Genomic DNA, 23,466 nt, shown 5'->3' with positions numbered 1-23,466 from the left:
AAACATCATCTCTGAGCCTCTATCCGTCCACTTTACAATAATTCTCTCTCTCATTTTTTTTTCATTGCTTTAGTGTTAAAAATTTTTGTCGCTAATATAATTTTTGGTTTGAGGTATTTTTGAGTCATTAATGATAGGATATCGCTCTGAGACGCACATATTTCATATATCCTGCCAAGATGGTACCATTACCTTCGAAACTTATCTTGTGGAAGTCGGGTCTTGGGGTTATTTTGCTTTGTATGGTCAGGGGTGGAAGTCTACGTAGAGGTCTCAATCGACGACCGTTATGCGATCATGGATCGGAGTATAACGGGGGAGCCAGTTGATGGTCATTACGTAGCCACGAGCTCAAACTTTTCAGATTCTAAAAAATGTTGCCTTATAAATACCATATAGAAGTTTGAGGGCATAACCATATGGAAAATTGTAGGGCTTTCTGTTATAATCGGTGTAATTTTTTCTTAATTTCCATGTAGTTGACATCTTTAAACTTCCTTCTTATCTGAAGGTCGGCACCACCGTGGACGCAGGAGGACTCTCAGGCGGGTAGCAACTCTTTCGGTGGAGTACATGTGATGTTCCTTTCAGGGCGACAACGATTTCCATTATTAAACAACGTATTAATAACTACAATCACTGTAGCGCCGACTTGAGTTTGACCTCTACTTCTATTGAAACATCCGCTCTTCGCCTGAAAGCCCTTTTGTGTCCACCTCGATGTCAGTTTTCGAATAAGAATGAAATGTTAAAGATATCGATTGCCTAGAAATAGAGAAAAAAATTATGTTGCTTACACCGGAAAGCCTTCCGTTTTTTCCTATGATTATGACTTCAATATTATGTATGGTATATATAAGGCATCATTTGTGGGTATCCAAAAAGCTTAAACTCATGACTGCATAATGATGGTCAACTGGCCCCCAATTATACTCGAACTCGAGACCGCATCACAACTGTTGATTGAGACCTCTATTTAGACTTCGACTCGTGACCATATTAAACATCGTCACCCCAAAATCTGACTTCCATAGGATGAGTTTCTGAGGTAAAAAATCTTAACCCTAAGAGAGAGTGTGTAAAAGTGCGTCCAGCTGGGCACACTTTCTGCATAGTTGGCAGGAAAGCGTGCGCTTTCACACACTCTCTAAAATCGCTCTATTTCCCTAATTTAAAAAAAACGGCCTAATTACCTAATTTAGCCTAAAAAATTGTTCTATTTTTAATTTTTTTTCAAAATTAGCTAAAAAATTTTAAATAACAAAATTGAGATTCAATTTCTCAAAAATAAATATAAAGATTAAATATTAAAATATGAAAAACTACAATTACTTCTAACATATTTAAATTTTAAAAAAAATGAATAACAAAAAGGTCTTCCCACTAAAGTCATTTCTTTCTTAAAAAGGAGAGATAAAAGGAAAAAGTATTGGTACCTTTCCTCATCCTTTATACGTACTACAATCAAAGTCGGTGGTAAGTGGTAACATTACCTTATATTTTCTTATTTTTGGAATATAACATTAACTTTTATTTTTAAAATATAACACTAATTACACCTAGGTCATTAAACTATTAATAAATTTATATTTTGGTTAATTAACTTTAAAAAATTATAAAATAGTCACAAATTTTTTTTTGAAAATTTTCATTTATATCATCAGGTCGTTGAAATCGTTATTGTATAGACTTCACTGATTGCAATATCAACACTAATTAAAAGCTCTCTTTTACAATTAATTTTTTTCATAAAATAAATTAAAATGTCACGAATTCTATGAACCAAAATCTAAATAACTTTTTTCTTTAATCCCCGCCAACTAACAATTTGGATTTAAGTTATGTTCTTTACTCATTAATGGGTACAGAACCACCGTATATATCAATCGTCAAATAATCGCTTGGAGCTTACTATTCAGATTAAAAAAAAACTTTACAACCTAGTGATTCAAATAAAAACTTTCAGTAATTCAACGACTAAAATGAAAACTTTCAAATAATTTAATTACCGTTTTATAACTTTTTTAAATTAAGTGATCAAAAATAAATTTATTAATAATTTAATAACTTTAGGTGTAGCTTTTAATTTTTTTAAATAATATTTTTAATTTTTAATTTATTAATATTTTACTTTTTAAAGTAATAAATCTCGGACCATATTTCCGAAATTTTAGTAATTTGTGCTAATTTCATCAAATAATACTAATTTAAAAGTTGTATTTCACGTATTTTTTAAACAAAATTAATATTAATATTTTATATTGAGCTTTGTAAGTATGCTGCATGCATGTTTATTAATTTCAAAATTAACATAAACGATCGAATTTATTGATATAATTTAATAAAATTAAATTCATGATTTATATAAAAATTAGTTAAATTAAGTGACTTAAAATTATAAATTCCCCAGTTTTATGTTTCCATCTTTTTAGCAATCGAGGCAACAATAATATGATTTCTAGATATTGTTTGGCTGGCTAATTTAATATCTTTTAATAATAAGAATATAAAATTAATTACAAAAATTTTCTAAATATTTTTATATTTTTTACGATAAGTTTTGGCTGTCAAATTAATTCCGATCATGAATTTTTGGGATTGCTCAATTCAAAGACAGGTAAGCACGAGCAGGGGCTCAATCTAGTTGGCTATAAAATAATGCTTCGGTTTCTAAAGGTAAAATTTTTAGATAGATCCCTGTATTTTAGTGTAGAGTGCATTTTGATCCTATAATTTTAAAATAAGAAACGGTCTTAAAGAAAGTGAGCATAATGGTCGTTTTTATTCTGAAAAGAAAAACGACCATTATGGGTTTTATAATATGATATTTTTAAGTGACATGACATGTTCATTTAACGTATTACAACTTTTATCTAAACTATTGCATTTCATTTGACTTGATTTCATATTTTATTCACAACAAAATACTCTGGTCTAACTTAAACTACAGTAAGGTGGTAAACATGATATTTTCTATTTTAAATAAATGTCATATCATTTAATTGAGTGCAATGTAATTTTTAATCTTTGAATTTGACAATCAAGTCTATTTTATTATGGTGCTCTTTTTAGTCTTTTGGCATTTGAACTTGAAAACTAAGCTCATTTTGATCTCTAAATTTAAAAAATATAAAAGCTTGATAACATGACACAATCTCATAGCATCACATTATCAAATCTTGACGGAATCTAAGTTCAGGGACTCAAATGGATTTAATTGTCAAATTCAAATGCTAACATGGATCTAACAAGTTTAGAGACCAAAAATGATATAAACCCCAAATTTAATTGTTTTCTTCGATAGTTACAGAAAATTAATTAATTTGCTCATTTTGCTATAAGGACTAAAATGCACTTCACATTATAGAATAAGGATCTATACAATAGTTTTACCATTTCTAAATTAAATTCCAATAGACCTGGGTCGGGCCACCTGGCTCGGCCCGAAGGCCTGCCCGAAATGTGGGAGGGTTTGGGAAAAAATATAGACCCGAAAAATGAGCTTGGATAAAAAATAGGGCCCGTTTTAAAAATAGGTCGGGCATTGGGTAAGTCATTTCTGGCTTGGCTCGGCCCGAATTCACTAAAGGACAAAAAATCTGTTTTTTTTAAATATTATTTTCTTATTGTTTTCTCCATATTTTGATACCATTTTACTATTATGTTGCTGCTATTTTGTTGTTATTGTTTGGATATTATATAAAACATATTTTATTGTTAATTTTGTTATTATTTTAAAGACATTTGTTAATTTTGTTGTTATTTTAAAGACATTTGTTAATTTTATTATTACTTTAGAGATATTTGCTTGTTAAGTTGCATCTATCTTAGTGTTGTTTAAATATACATATTTTTTAAAATTTATTTTCAATTTGTTGGAAAATATTTATTTTGATACTTTTAATATTTTTGATGTATTATATATATTTTAAAATAATATAAAAATTAATATAGGCGGGCCGAGTCGGACTTGTATTTTAATATTTTTATTCAGATCAGACTTGAGTAAAATTTTAAACCTATTTTTAAGTCGAGTCAAACCCAAGTCTAACAAAAGGACCTAAATTTTTAATTGAGTCCGGCTCGGTCATGCATACCTCTAAATTCCAACAACAATGAGAATAAATAAAAATAAAAGCAACCATGAGAATAAATAAAAAATAAAAGGAGAAAGTTTTGGTAAATTTTAGTTTTAAATATAAAAATTAAAAAGATGAGAGGCGGGTCCCATGAAAACTGAGACCATCTCTGTCTTTTTCCCAACTATTTCCCAACACAGTGGGTCCCTTTCTCTTCCTCCATCATCACTCGTTTTTCTTTTCTTTTCTGCTTTGAAATTTCACTTAAAATGTTCTCCCTCTCCGCTTAAAATTTTCCCCAACACCAAACAAGCAAACAAACAAAAACGCAACAAGTTCAAAATTATAATAATAATTATAATAGGAAAGAAAGTGATGGCGTCTAATGTTTACAGGAATGGTACGGGTTCGCACAAGGGAGCAACGAGGCCACTCGCCGCTTCAAATTCATCGAATGTCAAATCAACTTCATTCAAATCAAGAATTCCTCCGTCGAATCACTCACCAGGATCTGCACCTCTTCGCCGCTCCAACTCCGCTGGAGGAAGTGACGGAGGTTTTTTTTCTTTTCATTTTGCTTTCTTTAATTGTTTTCGTGAATGTGATCGCGAACGTATTTTTGATGTTACGTACTAATTATTATTTTTTTGTGCTTGATTTTTTCTCTACAGTGCCTGGAAGAGTTCGAGTAGCTGTTAGATTAAGGCCGCGTAACGCGGAAGAATCTGTGGCGGATGCAGATTTTGCAGATTGTGTTGAACTACAGCCTGAGGTAAGTGAAAAAAACTCTAAAATCTCATTTTAGTAACCGTGATTCGTTATGTGGATAAAATTTATTTTATTTGCTTCAATAATGTTTTATTATATAGTTTTTGTCGTTAATTATTTTTGTAATTATGTATTCTTGCGCTACTGTAGCTCAAGAGACTTAAACTTAGGAAGAACAATTGGGATTCAGAAACATACGAGTTTGATGAGGTGCTTACGGAATTTGCTTCTCAGAAGCGTGTCTATGAAGTTGTTGCAAAGCCTGTTGTAGAGGTCTGTTTTGTTTTGTTTTGTTTTTACTTTTTAAAATGTTCTATTATAATTATGCCATTAAATCATGCAGTCAAATGCTCATTTTGTTGTTCGGAGATCTTTCTAGTTAGCCTCAGCAAGCTGTAAACACTTATATGGATATGGCTTAATGAATGAGACTGTGTATTGATGTTGGTTTGGCTTTTGCAGAGTGTTTTGGATGGTTATAATGGAACTGTAATGGCTTATGGCCAGACTGGAACCGGGAAAACTTTTACTCTTGGACGGTTGGGTGAGGAAGATACATCTGCTCGTGGAATAATGGTCCGCTCAATGGAGGAGATTTTAGCTAATGTTTCTCCAGAAACAGATTCTGTTTCTGTTTCATATTTGCAGGTTGCCAATCGCATGATTTTAATTCTATTAATCTCAATTGTTCAATTAATTGAAAAAAATTCTTTGATGCCATAATGTCTATGTGATCATGTTATTTTGTATTAATTGCTTATTAGAGTTATAACTTTTCTCTGATATTTTATTAAACTTTCTGTTTCAATTCCTGTGGGCTTGTATGTTCTCATTAAGAATTTTTACTAGTTTACTTTCAATGTGTCCTTGAAGCTTTATATGGAGAGTATTCAGGATCTCCTTGATCCAGCAAATGATAATATTTCCATTGTGGAAGATCCCAAAACTGGAGATGTTTCATTACCAGGGGCAACTCATGTTGAAGTCAGGGACGAGCGGGACTTTATGGAGTTGTTGAGGACAGGAGAGGCTCACCGAATTGCTGCAAATACAAAGCTAAACACTGAATCATCGCGCAGTCATGCTATTTTGATGGTGATTAATCTTCTCTTTCGTTCTTCCCCTTCCCAGTCTCTATGCTTCAAGCTTTTGTTGTCCTGCCTTTAGTTATGCTGTTGTTTTATCCTTTGGTGAAATATTGTGTGTTCAACCATGTTAGTGCAGGTACATGTTAAGAGATCGGTTTTGGGAGCAGAAGATGTTATTCCAAGTGAAACAGACAAGTCTTCTCACTTTGCCAAACCTCCAAAGCCTCTTGTGCGAAAAAGCAAGCTGGTTTTGGTAGATTTGGCAGGCTCAGAGCGCGTTCACAAGTCAGGTGCATATCATGGTCCTTTTATTTCCCTCCAGTGGCAAGTCAATTGCATATTGTATTTTAGAGCTTTTCCCCCACCTGCTTGAGCATTGTATTTGGCCTGTAGTTAATTTATGTTTTTGCCAGATAGAATTTTTCTTCCTGTTCCCACCTATATATATTTGTAGGCTTCCCAAGTGCTGGAGGTACTCTTATAAGTTCAAGTTCTTAGGTTTAAAGTGAGTTTGATTCACTATACTTTTGGCAGGAAGTGAGGGACACATGTTGGAGGAAGCCAAGTCTATTAACCTTTCTCTGAGTGCTTTGGGAAAATGCATTAATGCTTTAGCAGAGAATAGTGCTCACGTGCCAGTTCGTGATTCAAAACTTACGAGGCTGCTTAGAGATTCATTTGGAGGTGAGTTATCTTTTATACTCATGTAAGTCAACGTGTGCTTTGGCTTCATTGTACCTGAACCATGTGCTTTTAGGAGAACATGTTTATGATCTAAAATTTTATGTACTTTCTTGTATTTCTTTTGGAATTTTATTTCTAGCAAGTTGATTGGTTTTCCGAGTTATCATGAGGTAGATTTATGATTTGTAGGCACTGCAAGAACCTCATTAATAGTTACCATTGGTCCCTCCCCACGACATCGAGGAGAGACTACAAGTACAATACTGTTTGGCCAAAGGGTGAGTTTTTATAGAAAAAAGTGCTCAGATTGTCATCTTTCATGGGTTCATATATATATACTTATATATATCATCTGTTATTATGCAACTTACCTGTTATTAAGTAATTGCACTTTGGTTAATATCCACCGTCTTTAAATTTGATCTCTTTTTTTCAAGTAGTTCAATTTCATTTCATTTCATGACATTCACATTCCTTTCATCTGTTCATTTCTTCATATTTTGTATGTACTGTTGTCTCTAATTGTGTAGAAGTAGGATGTTTTACTTGACACTGCATTACTACATTTCTTTCAGGCTATGAAGGTGGAAAATATGTTGAGAATAAAAGAAGAGTTCGATTATAAAAGTTTGTCCAGAAAGCTTGAAATACATCTGGACAAGCTCATTGCAGAAAATGAACGGCAACAGAAAGTATTTGATGATGAAGTTGAAAGAATAAACTTAGAAGCACTAAACCGTGTTTCGGAGGTTGAGAGAAATTTTGCAGGTGCCTTAGAGGTTAGTCCAGTTATTCATCATTCTCCCCAATGAGTGATTCTTGCCAATGCCTCATAGTTTTCTATTTTCAGTTATCTTTTAAACAAATTCTGTGCTTGAGAGTGTGATATGTTGGTAATGAACCCCTAGTGCCTTCCTTTAACAGAAGGAGCGACTAAAGTGCCAGATGGAATATATGGAGTCCGTTAAGAAGCTGGAGGAAAAGATGATAGAAAATCAACAAAAGCATGGGTGTGATGGCTTCATGCAGGATAAATGTAACGGAGAGGTACTGGCATCAACAACTGTATCTAGTGTGTCATGTAATATTATCATGTGAATCCATTGCTCGCCAGTCGGGCCCTTTTTTGATGACAGGCATGCAATTTATTTTCAATGATGTAATCGGGGAATAGTGCATTATTTTCCAACTATACCAATACATCTTTATTAAGTATATTCATATCAGGGTGGGGACTGTATTCCCCATCCTTATCCCTGATGGGAAATTCGTTTCTTTTCTGTCCTCAAATTTAAATCCCCCAAACCTGTCTGTGTCAGGGTGGGTTGAGTTTGGGGGAGATTGGCATCCCTATTTGTACATCGGATTTTTGGCCATCTTGTGCATGTATTATGATAATATATTTCTTCATCATAATTTTCAGGGGCCTGGTTCTTCTATTGTTGAGGATGTTGCTGAGGTCAAAAAGCTACTGGAGAAAGAAATTCACATGAGAAAGGAAGCTCAAGAGGAGGTCAACAAACTTAAGAGTCAGCTAGGGCAGTGCCCAGATTCAGGGGTATGCTTGTTTAGTGAATCATGAATACTTTTGTATCAAGTTCTCTAAACTTCTGTTGGATTCTGGATAATGATATATGAGGATTTTTTGGTGAACTAGGAAGGTGGTGGTTCTGAAATCTTGAAGCTCCAAAAAGCTCTGGCAGATGAGGTTCGTCAAAAAAAGAAGCTTGAAGAAGAAATGATTATACTAAGAAGTCAAATGTTACAACTGACTTTTGAAGCCGACCAGGTATTTGGATCTTGGATGTTATCATGCTTTTAAGGCCATTGTTCTAACAAGTTGAATTCTCTTCATGTAACGGCATGCTTAAATCAAACACATGCATGTGAATTAATAAAAAGCAAGTACACATTTATGCTGGTTTCCTTTTTATTTTACCACGTAGATGAGAAGGTGTCTTGGAAGAAATGGATCTGCAAATGCTTATGGTGGTTTAGATTCTCCAATGTCTCAAGTTAGGGGCTCTTTAAATGGACATAAGACACCAGTTGCTGCACTATTTGAACAAGGTGATAAAAAAGGTGTATTGTCATAATATCAGTTAAACAAATTTCTGTGCATGCATTACTTACTGCCCTATCAATTTACCAGTTGGATTGCAAAAGATCTTAGCTTTGCTCGAGTCAGAGGATGCCAATGTACGCATTCATGCTGTGAAAGTGGTCGCCAACCTAGCTGCTGAAGGTGAGTAAAAGCTTTGATTTCTTATGCTATTACTTGATGTGCCTTGGATGATTATCCACAAGTAAACCTCTATTTCTCACATGATAAGCTTTATCTCTTGTAAATGCTTAAATAAAATTGTGTTATGTCTATAAGACTGTTTAACTTGGTTTTCCGAGTAACAAAGCGCATGTCCCATGTACTGAACAGAAGCGAATCAGGAAAGGATTGTTGAAGCTGGTGGTCTTACTTCGTTGCTGGTGCTTCTCAGAAGCTATGAGGATGAAAATATTCGCAGAGTCGTAGCTGGTGCAATTGCCAATCTTGCTATGAATGGTAATTGTTCTTCAATATCATCTCATTCTGTGTAAACCTTTCTTTGTTTTTAATCGATGTTACTGTTATTGCTCATGAGTTTGGCTACTGAATAGTTCCGAGTTCCAATTACATGAGTTTAATATTGTTTCCTTTTATGCAATGCAGAAACCAATCAAGAACTCATAATGATTCAAGGGGGAATCAATTTATTGTCTGTGACTGCATCTCGTGCTGAGGACCCTCAGACTCTACACATGGTTGCTGGAGCTATAGCTAACCTGTGTGGGAATGGTATACTGCATTTCCTTTTGTATCACCTCTTTAGCTAATAAGTTTTGTGTTCTTAAATATTCGGGATTTTATAACCTTTCCTTTGGTGATTAAAGGAATGAATCCTTGAAATGAGAATAATCAGATGTGTGTCAACTAATGTGTAAAACGAATGCATCTATAAGGAGATACTTCTGGGTTTTGGCACCATTATATTACATGGTCGATCTCAAGCACTATGTAAATTATGTGCTTAAAGCTACTGCATGAAGAATTTCTTGATTAAATCAGGGTTTTTCATTTTTATGTTGCTTTCGATTTTTTTTCTTTTTCTTCTTTTTTTAAAGTATCCGTGCCTGACACCCTTTTCTAATGCATATCCTGATTCCGTTATTGGGATATATCCCCTCATCATACTTTCCAAAGAGAAACTCGGAAAAATATAACGTATATGCACACTCAAGTCCGAATAACATAGATTCTTTCCGAGCAGTATATCTGGGTCTGCTCTTTCTGCTTATCTAACATGCTCATACTTCTTCCAGATAAGTTGCAAACAAAGCTGAGGTCCGAAGGTGGAATTAAGGCCTTGCTGGGAATGGCGAGATGTGGACAACCCGATGTTCTTTCCCAAGTTGCACGTGGAATTGCCAACTTTGCCAAATGTGAATCCCGTGCGTCAACTAATGGTAAGTCTTTGATCTCTAACTTGACATTATCTGATTGTTTACCGGTGAAGTTTTTAATTATCTTTTAGAGTGGACCGAAGATGAACCCGATTTAAGCTATGTATTCTTTTCAAATCTTTATTCACTCATTTAGCTTGGCCTCATCTTCAATGAAATGACCTCAACTCAAGTTCTATTGTCTTTCTTTTGCATGATCTTATAATGACTCCAGGCATAAAAAGTGGGAGATCGGTTCTTATTGATGATGGTGCGCTTCCATGGATTGTGCAAAACGCTAACAATGATTCCTCACCTATTAGGAGACACATTGAGCTTGCACTATGTCATTTAGCCCAACATGGTAAGTCAGATTTCTTCTCTATTAATAAAAGCGCAAACCTTAAACTCTAAACCTTCTTAAACCTTAAAAGATAAATTACATGAAGGAACGTTTATTTCGAAATTTCAGAAGTAAACGCAAAGGACATGATAAGTGGAGGTGCCCTTTGGGAGCTAGTCCGGATATCGCGGGATTGTTCTCGAGAAGACATAAGAAGTCTTGCTCGACGAACTCTGAATTTAAGTCCCATATTTCGAGCTGAAATGAGACGACTAAGGATAGAAGTATGATTTGAGACGAAGTGTTGGGTTTTCGAAACCGAGTGTGTGGATGTAGCTATAGGAAAAACAACAAAATGTTGGCATTGTATAGGGGCTAAGGTGGGAGATTCTTTAAGAGTGGGTTGGCTTATGATATTATTATGATCATGTTTACTAGGTTCTTCATTCAGCTTAGTGTATGTTGGTGTTAGTTAAAAAAGTGGGGAGGGATAAAAATTTTGTAGGCAATTCAGTTGAGTGAGTCAATATTTTCCCCTTCTTTTTTTAAAGAAACAAACTTCTATTAGCTAACTGGGGGGACTAACTCATTATGTGTTCTTTAAATATTCAGGGAAAATAAATAAATTGTTATGATATAAAAATTGATGAGTTCTCTTAATTAGGGGTGTTCAAACTTTGGTTAAAACCGAATTAACCGACCAAATCGATCTAATTCAATCAAAGGTTGGTTAAAGTTTTTTTGGAATTTCGTTTAACGGTTAATTCAGTTCGAAATTGGGTAATTAATCGAATTAACTAAACTTAATAAATAATATTATATATTATATGTATTAGGTTATTACTAATTCAATCAAATAAAAATTATCAGTTTTTTATATGTTTTATACTTGTTTTAACAGAAAATATATGTATAAATTTCGGTTAACCAATCGAATTAATCGAAATATTTCAGTTTAGTTAATGGTTAAAGGATTAAAAAATTTGATTAATTTAATTAATACTAGTTCTATTCAGTTAATTGTTTAAATATCCCTACTCTTAATTGGTGGGTGTAAGTATTGATCAAAGGATAATGGATTATCTGGTTATGACTTACTTGTAATAGTTCCTCTTTTTGTTGAAAAAAAAGTTTTTTTTTTTTTAGGAAATTTTCTTACATCACTTTAGCCTAATGAAATTGGTTATATTTTTCAAGGCTAATGCAATATTTTTAAGTAGTAATTAAATCATTTGTTTAAGTTTATTGTCTAAGGTAGCAATGATTTAAGTCTTTTATTGTCATCCTTTCCACTTCAAATATTAAGGTTGTAATCTTGTTATTGTCATCCACTACTGTAATTTGTTCGGTTGCTAGTGAGTGATAATGTTATTTCATCCACTGTCAGACTACTTCCTTCACATCCTAGTAAACATATCTTTTAAGAAGAGAGTAATGATTGTTAATTTGTTATTGTTTGATTCCACATTGAATGCCCCAATGAGAGCTAGTCTAATTGTGACTCTACATTTTAATGCCTTTAACAAGTAGTGTCAGAATAATCTTTGAGTCTTATATTGAATGTTCCAATGAATGAAGTAAAGTACAATAATCCCCCCATTGAATAAGGAAATGAAAATTGTCGACATTAAAGTGGGTGTATTATCCCTCTTTCTAAACGTGTCTAAACATATTTTATAGAAAGAGCATTAGATTAAGGATTTAAAAGCAAAAATTGTTGTAAGCATGAGTTTTTGAAGGAATCTAAGATTCATGTTGGGATTGTAAGATTTCAACTCTAAATATAGGTTGTAAACTTCTTTAATTTTATTTTTCTTATATTAACTTTCACGTCACTTTAAATGAAGCACATAATTATTAATTTAAAAAAAATGGACACAATCATTTTATTTTTAAAATAATATTCGGATAATTCAATTTATTGGAGACCAAGTATAAGTGCCAAAATCTGGATTTCAAAACCTTTACTTTTCGACAATAAAGAGAGTTAGAGATTATGAATCTACTCACCTTTGTTTCATTAGACAATCTCTCAAAAATTGTAGAATACTAATTTATATAATATAAAGTACTTTAAACATACAAATACACAAAAATCAACATGTACTTGTTATATGAAGATTAAAAGAAAGCAAACCTAAAAAATACTTTCTTTTTTACACTTATGATTGAAAAAATTAAGAGAAAATCCTTTTATTTTATCATTCTACTCTAGGAGTAAAAATTAATAGATAATATTGAAAATATACATGACTCCAACCACTCAATTCTCTTTTTCAATTTCGATTGATCCCTTGAAAAATGATAATCTGCACGATTTTATTTGCAAACTTTTTTTTTTCACTTTTCTATCGTCTTTTATTTATTTTTGGTTGAAATATACCATAGATTCATGTATTCTTCACAAATTTAGAATTTAGTTCTTATATTTTTATTTTCAGGAATTTAGTCTTTTCACTTTTCAATTTTCAAAATTAAAGTTCAATTGTTAAAATTGTTAAATTTATTGCTGTGATATTTTGAAAAAAAAACTCACTTGGTAACAATGTACCTAAACAAATGTTGTAATGAACTTGAATTTAAAAAAATAATTTTAATAGTATTAATAGTAGTACCTAAATTTTAAAATCTAAAATATAGAATGACTAAATTCTTAAAAATGAAAGTAAAAAGATTAAATTCCAAATTTATGAAAAGTACAAGAACTTATAACATATTTTAGCCTTTATTTTTCTACTATTCCAAAAAGAATAGCTATTCAGTTCAAAAGCAGTATTGGAAACCAACTCTTCAAAAATCAATTATTATTAACTAAAGGAGAAAACAAAAGAGGCTGTGTCGAGTATGAATGTGTCCGACACACAGTGTATTTACTTTCTTTTTTTTTTTAAAAAAAAAAAACTTTGAAGTATCATATCCCTATACCCGATATGGGTGTCGGACGCCGATACTCAACTCATTAAAGAAAAAGAGCCGGAGCAACATAGAAGGAAAACTATGGAGTTAATAAGAGGCAAAAAGAAAAAGGGAAAAGAAACATATTTACCATGACGGTCGAATCTCGAAGATCAACAGGATTGAAGCAAAAGTGGACCGACTGAGGAGTTGAGCATATCACTGAGAGCTGCCTGGACTTCATTTGAACCATGTTCACAACTTATCAAGTTCGAAAGAAGAGGGAAGAACTTAGCTAAGTTCTTCTCGAACAAAGTGTCTCCGAGGGTGCATATGGTCTGTAGAGTCACTACGACAAGAGGTGCACGTGCGGCCAGTTCTTTTCGTTTCCCGGAACCTAAAGGGATCAACCATTGGGTTTGGCCATCGGCGGATGTTACGGAAGTCTGTCCTGAGCATGCGCTTTCGATATAAAACAGTAAAACCTCTTGGCAAAGACCAACAAGATGGGACTCTATTTCTGCTTCCTCAAAACTTGGAGGCCTATCTAATATCAGATTGTGCAAGAATGTAAGGCAAAATTGATACGATTCGTTCTCGAGACGTAATAATGGAGGATCCTGCATTTGTGTCATCCGACCAAACTCTAGAAGCTTGGTACGTAATATGGCATCGTTGTTGATCCCGTGAGCATGGGATGCTACATCATGCATTGCATCAACAAGGACTAAGATGTTCTTAGCTGATATGCGAGTTCGATGCATGTTGTAAATTTCCATCGTCGCCTGTCGGGATAAAAATAGTTGAACTCAAAGTTAGCCCCATTTTGAACTTAAAACCTTGGTATCTAGTTGAATATTCATGCAAACAATGGTAGAGAGCCAATCAGCATAGAAACTACATCCACAAAGTAAATTCCGATAGTGAAGTATCCTAAGGGACTACCAGATTTGAGATTCAGACAGTTTCAAATATCATAATAGGGGTACAACACATATAGCAATTTCCATTCGATTTAAGAGGATAGATTTCTGATTATATTTCAATATTAAGATGAGAAGTCGGACCTGAATCAACAAAAGCTGAATAGCAGCTCGGCACTTCGTATCAGATAAAGAAGCATAAAGACGTTGCTTTCCTAGGCTCTCTGAATCACCACGAGACGTGTCAGAACCATGAGAAGCCTCATTGCTTTGGTCATTCAATACATGTCCATCGCCTTCAAGCGTGATATCCCCACTAACGAAGTACGAGAAATCAGGAAGTGTTGCATTAACGGCTTTTCTTATTGAAGAAACTACTTCCAGCCACTTCTCCTCGAGGAAAAGATCACCAGAATTGGTCATCAAACGTACAAATGCAGCAATCCCGATTCCAGCTAGGCTTTGGTGAGGACGCTTGATAAAACTTACAAGTAAAGAGAGAACCTTCGGTAAAAGTGGATTGACAGTATTATAAAAACTCGCGAAAAGATCTACAAGCAGTTGAAGTGCCAGGGTGCACGTCTCATAGAGCCATGCATCTTGATCAATCTCACTCATTTCACTATCAATTCCCTGCTCAGGTGGGTCACCACCTGATGGATCGATAGCATGGCGTACGTATTCAAATATTGGAAAAAGGACAGATTCAAACACCTTTTCCCATAATGGTAGTGAGAAGAGGTGACTATGGTTGCTCAAAGTTTCAAACAGCACTTGTAAAGCACTCTCCCTAATTTCCGCTCTAGGGTCAAAGCCAAGTTTTGATAAACCTACACAGCAAAATGTAATGTAAGTTCACTTCAGAACATAAAGCATTTGTATAGTAAGAAGATAAAAGTATTATTAAAATTTTGAAAATAAAGCAAATTCGAATGCCTAGTAACATTGAAACAACTGGTTCATTTTTCCTTACCAGCCAACAAAGGTAACCAAAAATAGAGATGATCATCCTTATCAATCAGCTCTCCGTTTTCTTGTTTTCCGTCCTTTCCCTTGCTAGGTGAAGATTGATAAGTATTACCCGATTCCTTATCAGTTTTAATAGATGCGGAGCTGAGATCCCCTTCAGCAAGTTTTGTGGCACAGAATCGCAGAAAAGCAATTGCATTGAGACTAATATCCTTGTTGAATCGATTGTTGGTGAATGCAATTAGGCAATTCACACAATCTGTGAATGTGGTTGTTTCAGTTTCGGTTATGTATGGGAAATAGTCTCGAATAATCTTTTCTGTTACTTCAAAGGCTAGTAGTACAATGTTTTTGTGGTTGTCATAAGCTGCAGTGGTGAAAACCTGAAAGATTTATGGGTTCAATAATAAATAGATCAAAGATTAAGGTATCAAAACTATGATATATATATTGTGTGATAGATATTAAAAATTCAATACCATGAACATGCTCTTCCACCCTGATTTGACATTATTGACTCGAGATGACACCATTTGTGAGACACATCTGATGATTAATTCTCGGATTTCAACAGCACTACTCTTCTGCATTGCAATAACAAAAGGCTTCATAAATTCATTTTGGAAATTGTAATTAGCCAACTCCTCTCGCTCTAAAAATTTCATTGATAGCTGCCGTAAAGAGTCCATCGCAAAAATCGCAATTGACAGGTTTTCAGAACAGCCAATGGTCACAAAGAAATCAGAGAGTACAAGCCAGATGCTTGACCATACAAGCCGAATCCGGTTCATGTTATAGTGCCTGTCAGCATATCAGAAAATTAGCAGTCAAGAAACATAAACAAAATGCATTAAGTTTAAGCCAAAGGAAGAGAAGTGGAATGATTCTTACGCTATCTCAACAATTTTTGTAAGGCTAAAAACCCGAGGGTCAGATGTAGATCTCAATTCCTCCATGGACACCTTGCAAAGAGCCTTAACAAAGTCTATTATAGCCTCGCTATTCAATTTTTGACTACGTGTGAATATTCGATTCATTTCAGAGCTTCCAACTTGTTCTAACATGTCGAGATTAGAGACTAAATTGTTCATCTGTTCAGATGTGATTGTCCCAGTATTACCTCCAATACCAGCACTATCGTATGAGCCCCTCATCACAGCAGCAGCAGCATACTGAATTCTTCCTGAACCCTTCTTCCTTATAACAGGAAGACCAGCTGACTTAGCTTGCTTAGATTTTTCTGATTCATTCTGAGAAAAGGAAAAGAAAGTGGCATCCGGAGGAGCACCCTCTCCCAATAGATGCAAATGTTCAAACCGTGACACACATGTCAAAATATGCTCCCAAGCCTCTTGTAAATAATTTCCATCTTCATCTGCAATTGTAGCTATCGCCTATTAACAATGTAAAAGGAAAATTCTATGTTAGGTCCACAAGCAAATGGAAATTTTCAGAGAGTTCAAATAATGGGTCTCACTAATGAGTTCCCTAAGGCCACTTATTAAAGCTTCTACTTAAAGAATAACTTCAAAAATACATGGGAAACAATTTTAGTAAAAGTATGGAAAATTTTGCCGTAATGACATTCCTTTTGAGGTGAAGTTGAGTAAGTCAACCATATATTGTCATCTCAAAACCAAAGATTACAATGAATATCAGCAATGGCTAAAATGAAATAAAGCATTCTAACTGATGTGACCATACAGCATTACAGAGTTTGCAAGATTACAAGCATTTGAAAAGAGAAGACAAAGAGAAAAATATCACAAAAATTAAGCACTTTATAGTAATTTTCAGAATAAAAATAGAGAAGGGTTACTGACAAAATATTCACTGCAGAACAAGCCAAAATGCTAACCTTGATTGCATCTATATTTTTCTGCCTTATATCTGCTGGAGAGTGGAGTGAAGTAAACTTAGCTAATGAAGTCAGAAATGCATCTCTATGAGTCTTCATGCACATCACAGCAGTGATATGAATTGCACAGCGGAAGCCTTCAATACACAATGCAGTTACTGCTTCATCATCACTTTGGTCAAGAGGCACACTGAACGCAGCCAACATAGGAGCCCAGCTTGCCTCAACCATGAATCTCAGAATCACCACATCTGTGGCTGCATAATAAACTGACCTACAAATTGCCAGTACAATGGAAATCAAATGGCAATCAACAACAGAGTTTCTTTTTCAAATGTTAAATGCCACATTTCAGGGAACATGTGCACATAAAGATGGAAGGTGGTGGGAGGTCCTGTTAAAAATACCACAAGGTAAAGTGAAAATATCTAAAATAGTATATAATATTTACAACATCTTAACAGATTAATTAAGCGTGAGCCATGTAAAAAATTGATAAAAATACCCAGGATTTCACCTTATTCTAACAAAATATAAAGGCATAACATTTTAAAGAGGAAAGACCTAGTAAGATGGTTCAGCTATATACAGGCAAACAGGAATCTCTCTACAGTAAAGCATCAACATAAAAGCTCAAATGGCAGTTGATCATACTCAGATTTGCGAGCTTTTTCTTTAAATTGTTCTTGCATGTGCCTGATAAAATCATCACTGGTCTCCATATGCTCGTCTTCATCACTCTTGCGTATCACAATATTCAAGATATTGTCCAGACCTAAAATTCTGTTGGAATTCATTGACTGTTTCTGTAGCATAGACAAATCATCATCTTTCATTTTGATCTCATTTCTTGATATCCGTTCAAATAATGATCTTAAGCATTCTTCTGGCAAATCTTTTCCATCATCTATGCCACGATTGTTTCTTATGAAATCATCAGCTGACATCTGCACGTTTCAATTTAGGAAAAGGGAGAACATCAATTTTCAAGCACTAAATGGAAACAAGATCAGGTAATGTATATGCACCTTGTTCTTAACCATAGGGTTATGAGCATCAGTATTGAGCATTATGACAGAGTAAGCGAGGACATATGCAGTATCAGCACTGATGAAAGCCTTAGGGTTACATTTGCAATAACGCTCAGCAAACTTTTCCATGATTCGATCAATTTTTTGTGCCTCACCAGGCAACCTAAAACCTTGCAAAAAGGCTCGGATTGCCTCATCAAACTCCATGCCTTGAAAGTCAAAGGAGTCAACATAGGCATGCATCACTTTCAGTGGTAAATCTTCCCTTTCTCCGAGATAATCACCAATCAACGTTTTCTTCAGACCAGATGTATTTTTAAGAAAAGCTGCTATCTCCTCCGGGGAGTTACCAACCTTTCTTGCTTTGATTAGAAATTCAATTCCTTTTTCAGGCTTCCGATTAAAAAGAGATATACCTTCCTGCCAGGAATTTTATGTTAGATTTCATGAATCATGATCAGCTAAAATGAGTACAGTCAGATCAGTTTACTAGACATCATCTGGAGACATACCAGAAGTTCAAGCTTGTAAGCTCGACGCTGCTCAATTGTTAAAATTTCAGAAGACTCGTTAATGGCTTCAGATTGAGAATCTGACCCTTCAACAGGCTCATCCCCATTCCCATTTTCCATGGGGACAGTTCCAGGTTCAAGACTGTTCTCAGCTGCTTCAAATCTCTTGGTAGAATAAGGATCTGGAATGCGCAACTGTTTGTTCATCCAGCCTCCCATTGATTTCAAAATAGCCACTAGACATTTCATAGCTTCAAATTTCATGGTTGCTTGCTGGGGAGGCAATAGTGTTGTCGCTGTACCAGGAGGAACACCTTGAGCTGTTTTCAGAAGTCCATTGACCATTCTGGAAAGATCCATAATGAAAATAATGGGGAAAATACAAAAGTAATTAAAGTCTAACAAAAATATTTTCTTAAGTTCGATAAAATTACAAAGGTAGGAGAATACCTCTCAAATATGTTTGACGAATTGACATCACAATCATAGTTAATAAAGATATCTACTAAGATTTGTGAATCAACACAAAGTTTATCCAGAAAACGGAGAACTATCATCTTTTGCTGAAAATTAGGTTGAGCAACATTTTCCAAGACCCTCAGAACAATCATAGGAAAAAATACTCCGATCTCGGCTTTCAAGCCAGCTCGAAACCTCGACACCAGACTAATGAAAATGGAGCAAGAAAGCTGGAAAACGATTATAAGAGTTGAAGCACTGTTCTTCAACAGTGACAGACACAAGTACTGCTTAATGGCTCCTAAAAACCTGTACCACCAGAAGCATTTTCACCAGTAGGAAAATTCAAATTCAGTATAGGTACTATGAGCAAACAAAAATGAAATGTGGAAAAGGAATAAAATACAATCAACTTTAATCAAGGAAAAATATATTATATGTACTAGTAAATAGTAATACCCATGTTAAAACATGAAATGTATCTTTAAATTTTTTTTTTTTTAAATCTCACATTCTCACTATAAACATAGAATAAAATCTCTTAGACAAATCAAGAACTAAAGCTGGTGCTGGAATATTAATTGAAGCAACAGTGTTATTAAATAAACAAGTAAATACACCGCCGGTTTCCAAAGTAACCAGGGGTTAGAACTAAATTGGTCAGTAAAAAGGCACATCACTAAAACACCCAGAACAATTTGTTAAATGTTCAAAGGGTACACAACCAGAAGATTACAACACAATATGGTTTAAAATATCCAGAAAAATTCTATACTACCAAGGTTTACTTTTATCACCTCATAAGGAAAAGCCATCTCAGATGTCTCAAAATCTAATTACAATGGTTTTGGCAGTGCTTCGAGACTCATTACCCAAGTGCCTAAACCTTAGTGTTGTTTGTGAATATAACCTATATTCAGCACATATTTATCCTCCAGCACATACTAAAACATATTCAGCAAACTATATTAGGACATATCAAGAAACTTCAACAATTAGAACTTAATAGTTAAGAAAATGCAGAACTAAATCCTTAAAAAGAACCTTCTCGGATTGCAAATTAGAACAATCAATAAAAGCAGAGAAATATGTGCAAAGATGGAACAGAAAGATACCTTTCACTTGTTCTAAAAGCAGCTCCAGCATTCTCCAAAAAGATCTTCAACAATTCCAGTGCCACAATCTTCCCTCTCATCAACTGGGGATCCGCCAAAGCCTCTTTAGGTGGTGTCTTCATCGACAACTTGCAAAGTGCTCTGAACACCAAAAACGCATCCCGCCTTAACTTATTCCCAATCTGAACCTCCAAATCATCGTCTCTCTCTGCTTCCTCATCCGCCAACTCTCCTTTCCTCCCTTCCAGTGCTGTCTTATACATACTAATCTCCCAATATTTTGCATCCAACATATCCTTATCAGTAGAATCCAGCAAATCAGTAGGATTCGTGGTTTCAACAGTAGTAGTGTCAAATGCGCCATCATGGCCTCCTAAAGAAATCTTACTTGGTGTCGCTGGATTAAACACTCCATCAATGTCCAGCATGATTTTAGTTATAAACCCTTGAACAAAGTGAGTCATTGATCCATCAGCATCCGATTTCTCAATTGGTCCCATCAATTCAGCCACTACAATTGGCTGAACCGGAACCGTTGAAGAATCAGCCTCCATTCTCCTAAAGACAACAACTAACATTTGAATCAAAGTAGCTTTCGCAGTCGTTTGATTAACCGCATTTTTGGTCCCTAAGTATATATCATAACAAGTCCTCACAGTTTGCAACAAACAGTCACCGTGAATTCGCAACGAGATGGAAGTTACCGCGGTTAAAAGCGTTTTCAATACCAGCAATTCAATGGATTCATCACCTACAGCGTGGCATTTACACACGGATTCAATCAATTTGGATAACAGCTGAGCCTCGGGGCCTCCTGTGGGGTCCGCTTCGCCACGCAGGTACCCGTGTGCAATTATCTTCTGAATGCAATCAACGGCGGGATCGACGATCTTGTTGAAAGAGGTTGCACAAGCATTGATCAGAGGACTGAGAATAGACTTCGATTCAGCGAGTGAATACTCTACTTGGCCGCCATCGTTGATTGGTCCAGGGATCGAGTTTTCCGGCTCCGAATCCGACGGAGACGCAGACGAAGGCGGAGGCGAAGGAGAAGTGAGTGTCTTGAGAATCGATTTGCATTCATGAGACAGTTTCGAGTGCTTCCGCCACGAAGCGTTTTTTATTATCTTCTCTAGCGCCGGGACTACCAATAGGCTAATGCGGGAATCGGCTTCCGCAGAAGCCATTCCCGAGTCGAATACAACGCGTCAAATCTCACCAACTCAGATCTAGGAAACGGATAACGAAAATGCTAGGTTCCATTTTTGATCTCCCTTTCAGCTGTGTGAATTATCCGAGTGAGAAACCGAGTCGAGCGGTTGACTCACTGAGCCTACACATCACGGTTGCTCTTGCTCTAATTGCATTTACGATTCACAATGAACGTAAACTGAAACCGGTAACTGCCAAGAGCCGAAGACTGAGCTGATTTTTTTATTTTTATTTTAAGATTTAAAGGATTTCAGATTTCGATAGCGTTTTTAATCTGTTTTTCTTTTTCATCAAATTTCAAGTTTGAAAGCCAATGTACTGAAATACCCTTGCTCAGTAACGGCCTAACTGCAATAAAGTGGACGCTAACATGTAGAATGGTGAAGGTGCAATATTTGTGATTCGAGGAGGGTAATTAAGGCATTACAAATTTAGTATTTCAATCGGCGGGGGAGAAGCGTCCCGGCTACTTCCAAGCTCCAACCATATTTTATAATTCGAATATTTTTATCCTAGTTTAAATTCTTGGAGAGGGAAATAAATTCCACTCCACATTATTTTATTTTAGGGTAAATTCCACCTAAGGTCACTATAAAATAGGATTTGTTCTATTTTGGTCATTCTAATTTTTTTTCTCTCAATTTAGTCACTCTAATTAAGATCATTGTTTGAACTAGTTAGTGTCGTTAAAAATTCTGTTAATCCACAAACGGATTGCTGACATGGCACATTAGTCAATTGAATGACGACACATGGCACTTTGTTTACTCTTTAAAGTGACCGAATTGAGAAAAAAAATTAGAGTGACTAAAATAATTTTAAAGTGACCTTTAGTGGAGTTTACCCTTTATTTTTTATATAAACATATGAAAGTATGTGGGACGAGATCAAATTAGTTCTACTATTGAATGGATCAATTTAGCTATTCTATTATTAAAAAGAATCAAATAAGGTCAAATTAGAATAGAACATAATTAATATTTTTAAAGTTTGTATGCTTCTGTAAATTAAATATTTGGTTCGAAATTGAACTGCAATTGTAAAATAATAATTTTCAAGACATTTTTATACAATAAATATTAGTTTTATTACAATTTATATTTAATTAATTTTTTAATAATAAAAAAACTAAATTAATCTATTTAATAATACAAAAACTAATTTTATCCCATACCTATAATAAAAAAGATATGTTAACATGGGTGTAAATTATAATTTAAGTGGTATAAATATTGGGGTAAACTATACAATCAATCACTTAAATATTAGTGTGTTTCTATTTTAGCCGTTGAACTACACAAAATTTCATTTGTTTCCATCTTAGTCATCCTCCATTAAATCATTTTTCACCCATTCTATCAATTTAATTTTAATTCTGAATATTTTAATAAATTTAACCCTTTATTTCATTGATTATCTCTATTACTTTTTGTTGTTTAACTTTTGTAATTAAACTAGCTTAGAAAGAAGATTGTATTGACGATATAAACCCAAAGGCTTGTGTCTCGAAAAACATTTGCAGTATGAGAGTAAAACTGATTATGGGTCGAGTCGATACAAAAAATTTAGGTCTATTTTTTAGGTTTGGGTTCTGTTCGGTCTAAAAAATAAGCTTAAAATTCAGTCCAAATCCAATCGAGATTAAAAATGTTAATCTCAAGCTCGACCCGGCCTGTCGGTATTAAAATTTTTAATTATTTTTATATAAAAATAAATTTAAAAAATATAATACATCAAATACACTAAAAACATTAAAATCAATATTTTCAACAAATTGAAAATACATTAAAAAGCTTTATACTTAAATAACACTAAAAAGAGTTATAACTTAGTAAGCATATGTCTCTAAAATAGTAGCAAAATTAACAATAAAGTAAGAGTCATACAATATTTAAAAAATAACAATAAAACAATAACAATAAAATAACGAAATGACAACAAAACAGTAAGAGAAAAAAGAAAGAAAGTTTAGGCTAATTCAAGTCGAGCCCAAGTCAAAAAATCCTACTCGAGGCCCAGCTCGTTTAGAAAGCAACCTTTATTTATTGTCTAA

General features: G+C 34.4%; 2 protein-coding genes across 2 annotated transcripts; one reads left to right on the top strand and one right to left on the bottom strand.

Moving 5' to 3' along the window:
- Positions 1–4,305: 4,305 nt before the first annotated feature.
- On the top strand, positions 4,306–11,006 carry LOC107922469 (kinesin-like protein KIN-UB). Its single transcript, XM_016852518.2, has 19 exons — positions 4,306–4,635; positions 4,751–4,851; positions 4,998–5,120; positions 5,310–5,495; positions 5,721–5,942; positions 6,072–6,225; positions 6,470–6,619; positions 6,809–6,897; positions 7,195–7,398; positions 7,544–7,666; positions 8,043–8,177; positions 8,277–8,408; positions 8,566–8,689; positions 8,772–8,864; positions 9,054–9,179; positions 9,327–9,452; positions 9,977–10,120; positions 10,332–10,460; positions 10,569–11,006. The coding sequence occupies exons 1-19, from the start codon at positions 4,455–4,457 to the stop codon at positions 10,727–10,729; spliced, it is 2,703 nt and encodes a 900-aa protein (XP_016708007.1). The 5' UTR covers positions 4,306–4,454; the 3' UTR covers positions 10,730–11,006.
- A 2,222-nt stretch (positions 11,007–13,228) lies between these two features.
- Positions 13,229–21,700, bottom strand: LOC107922132 (brefeldin A-inhibited guanine nucleotide-exchange protein 2). Its single transcript, XM_016851984.2, has 11 exons — positions 20,202–21,700; positions 19,078–19,395; positions 18,628–18,973; positions 18,113–18,535; positions 17,739–18,031; positions 17,085–17,358; positions 16,118–16,620; positions 15,706–16,027; positions 15,231–15,609; positions 14,402–15,087; positions 13,229–14,119 (listed from the first exon to the last, which is right to left on the bottom strand). The coding sequence occupies exons 1-11, from the start codon at positions 21,386–21,388 to the stop codon at positions 13,508–13,510; spliced, it is 5,343 nt and encodes a 1,780-aa protein (XP_016707473.2). The 5' UTR covers positions 21,389–21,700; the 3' UTR covers positions 13,229–13,507.
- Between the last annotated feature and the right edge of the window lie 1,766 nt (positions 21,701–23,466).

This window comes from Gossypium hirsutum, chromosome D08, assembly GCF_007990345.1.
Source record: "Gossypium hirsutum isolate 1008001.06 chromosome D08, Gossypium_hirsutum_v2.1, whole genome shotgun sequence".
Classification (NCBI taxonomy): domain Eukaryota; kingdom Viridiplantae; phylum Streptophyta; class Magnoliopsida; order Malvales; family Malvaceae; genus Gossypium; species Gossypium hirsutum.
Note: the sequence above shows the minus strand (reverse complement) of the source record. Positions and strands in the feature narration are given on the sequence as shown.